This window comes from Gracilinanus agilis, unplaced genomic scaffold (assembly GCF_016433145.1).
Source record: "Gracilinanus agilis isolate LMUSP501 unplaced genomic scaffold, AgileGrace unplaced_scaffold49757, whole genome shotgun sequence".
Taxonomy (NCBI): domain Eukaryota; kingdom Metazoa; phylum Chordata; class Mammalia; order Didelphimorphia; family Didelphidae; genus Gracilinanus; species Gracilinanus agilis.
Window position 1 is genome coordinate 1 of NW_025384418.1, and position 2,922 is coordinate 2,922.

Genomic DNA, 2,922 nt, shown 5'->3' on the forward strand with positions numbered 1-2,922 from the left:
CTCCCACGTGCGCGCACACACACACACACACACACACACATATATATTATATATATATATATATATATATATCCATCCATCATGCCAGAAGAAGTGAAGGCCAGAGGCAGGCCTTTACAAAGCCAGGATAACCTCAAGCCAGGGGTGGGGGTGAGGGAGTATTCAGGGCTCAACTCCTGGGGGTCCCTGGGCCTGTCTGTGAAATACCCCTCCCCTCTGCTGAAAAGAATTACCCCCACCCTTACCCTGCTTCCTTTAAAATGCTGAGGCCTCAAGCTGCTTGAGATTCCATCTTTTTTTTTCTTTTTCTTTTCTTTTTCTTTTTTTTTTTTTAACCCTTACCTTCTGTCTTGGAGTCAATCCTGTGTATTGGCTCCAAGGCAGAAGAGTGGTAAGGATAGGCAATGGGGGTCAAGTGACTTGTCACACAGCTGGGAAGTGTCTGAGGCCAGATTTGAACCTAGGACCTCCCGTCTCTAGGCCTGGCTCTCAATCCACTGAGCCACCTAGCTGCCCCCTTGAGATTCCATCTTTAAAAACTGAAACTGGTTTTCTGCCCCGACTTGTGGGAAGCTGCTTGGGGAAGTAGGTAAAGTTGCCCTTCTTAGTGGGGTGCATGGAGTAGTTGGCTAGGCTCTGTGCCCCACACTGTAGGACATACAGGAGGGAGCTTCCAGGTGGCTAGAGCAGCGTCTGAAAGGTCCACATAGGGAGCTGTATTTCTAGTGGACGTCCTTGGACGTGTCCAGAATGTCTGAAGGCCCCTGAAGCGACATCTGCCATTGTGCCGCCTGTGGCGGTTTGGGCACTCACATCCCTCTGTTGTTGCATACGGTAGAACCTCTTCCTCCTCGGGGCCCTCATGCTCCCCATCAGCACCGAGTTCCAGGACGAGTGCAGCCAGGGAGGAGGGCTCAGAATGGCTCAGCATCCCATGGGCTCTCTGGTGTGGGAGCAGCCCTGGGGCCGCAGTGGCTTGGCTCTCCTCTCCGGGGTGGTTAGCAGGCCTAGCAGGGCGCTTCTCCTCGGTACCCACTTGCTTTCCCTGTCTTAGGAGTGTCACCATCTGGACCAGGTGTGGTGGTCATGCAGCTGAATGTTCCCAGTGTTCCCAATGGTTCCCAGGCCCCACAGACCCCGTCGATGGTCCAGTGGAGTCACTGTAAATACTACAGCATGGACCAGCGGGGGCAGAAGCCTGGAGATCTGTATAACCCTGAGAGCAGTCCCCAGGTGAGGTGCCGGCCCAGGCTCCCAGGGGGAGGGAGGCTGTTTCCCCTTTCCCGGCCAAGAGCAGATGTTGGGGCGACCTTGCACAGACGGTTCTTCCCCAGAGATACACTAAATTAAGTGTGCTTTAAAAGCCCTGATTCATAAAGGCACGAGACCCCACTGGGACCTTTTGGCCAATGGACTGTTTACATGGTTCCTAGAAACCTGAGCAGGCCAGCCCAGCCCAGCAAGAGAGCCTGGGTTTGGAGTCCAATCCCAGCTTGGCTTCTCTGGGCCCACCACAGAGCCTCCAACAGGAATCCTCCAGGCCTCCGTTTCCTCCCCTGTGCTGTAGGAAGGTTGGGCTGGGCGGCTTCTAAGTGTTTGAGCCTGTGGCCATTCATGAGACCAGAAAGACATTAAGTGGGACATGAATGAATGGCTGAGGGCTCAGGAGGTACCGAGATGGAGCTGCTGGGCATCCTAGGGAGGCCCTTCTGCCTGAGGCTGGCCTTGGAGGCAGGCTTTGGCCTTGGGCCGCTGCGGGACATGCTGTGTTTCCCCCACAGGCCAACACCCAGATGAACAGCCCTCTCACATCTCCCACTCAGTCCCCAACTCCTTCTCCGGTCACCAGCCTCAGCAGCGTCTGCACAGGACTCGGCCCTCTTCCTGTCCTCACACAGTTCCCCCGACCTGTTGGCCCGGCTCAGGGTAAGGAGCAGGGTGTGGGCTTCAGCTCTCCTTCTCTCCCAGTCACGGGCCGGGAAGCGCTCCAGGGGTCCAATCTTAGTGCCCTGCCTCCTTCAGGGACTCTGGGAGTGGGGTCAGCCCCTGCTGGCCCCCGCTTTCTGCAAATGCTTCGAACTCCCATGGAAGTCACAGCAGATGTCACCCCCCCTCCTTTAAGCCTCCAGAAAATGTGCTCTTCCTGCCTCCAGGTGATGGGCGCTACTCTCTCCTGGGCCAGCCGTTACAGTACAATCTGTCCATCTGTCCACCCCTGCTCCATGGCCAGTCGACTTACTCAGCACACCAGGTGGGTTCGCTTTTCCTCCCTTACCCTCCCTGTGCTCGGAGATGGGGGGGGGGGGGCTAGAAGGGTCTTGGGGCCGCCTTCATGACTCAGGCTGGTTGTGAGGTCTTCAGAATGGGGTGCTGATCCTTTGGCCCCGAGAACGCGGGGGTGGGGTGGGGGTGGGGGCAGCCGTCTGCCTGAAATGCCGATTGGCTTTTTCATGTTGAAGGGACAGACTGGAATAAAGCACGGAAACCGGGGGAAGAGGCAGGCCCTCAAATCTGCCTCCACCGACCTGGGGACGGCCGATGTCGGTGAGTGTCTGTGCAGCCGGCCCCGAGGGCCCCCGGCCTCCAGGCTCCCGGGAGGAGGGAGGAGACGGGACAGGCGCAGGGTCTCGGCGTCCCTCTTTGCCTGGCTGCCAGGAGAGGCTGAGGAGCGGCCCAACAGAGTGGCCTTCCTCCTTTAAGAGCGGCCGGTGTGTATGGAGGTGCGGGCTGTCCACCTCTGCCCGGAGAGCCCCAGAGTGTCCGAAGGGAACCAAAAAGAAGCTCCCGAAGCTTCCCTGAAGCTGGGCTCCTGTGCAGGCCTTCCCTAGTTAAGCTGGAGGAGAGGAGGAAGGGAGGTGGGGGGTGAAGCGGAGGGCCTTGGGGCTTCTGGGGACAGTGCATATGGACTGGGTCAGTTGGATC

General features: G+C 57.8%; 1 protein-coding gene across 1 annotated transcript; it reads left to right on the top strand.

The window, feature by feature from the left end:
• Nucleotides 1-899: 899 nt before the first annotated feature.
• LOC123255659 (R3H domain-containing protein 2-like) lies at nt 900-2,699 on the top strand. Its single transcript, XM_044684416.1, has 4 exons — nt 900-1,233; nt 1,782-1,926; nt 2,154-2,251; nt 2,460-2,699. The coding sequence occupies exons 1-4, from the start codon at nt 1,087-1,089 to the stop codon at nt 2,697-2,699; spliced, it is 630 nt and encodes a 209-aa protein (XP_044540351.1). The 5' UTR covers nt 900-1,086.
• The last annotated feature ends 223 nt before the right edge of the window (nt 2,700-2,922 follow it).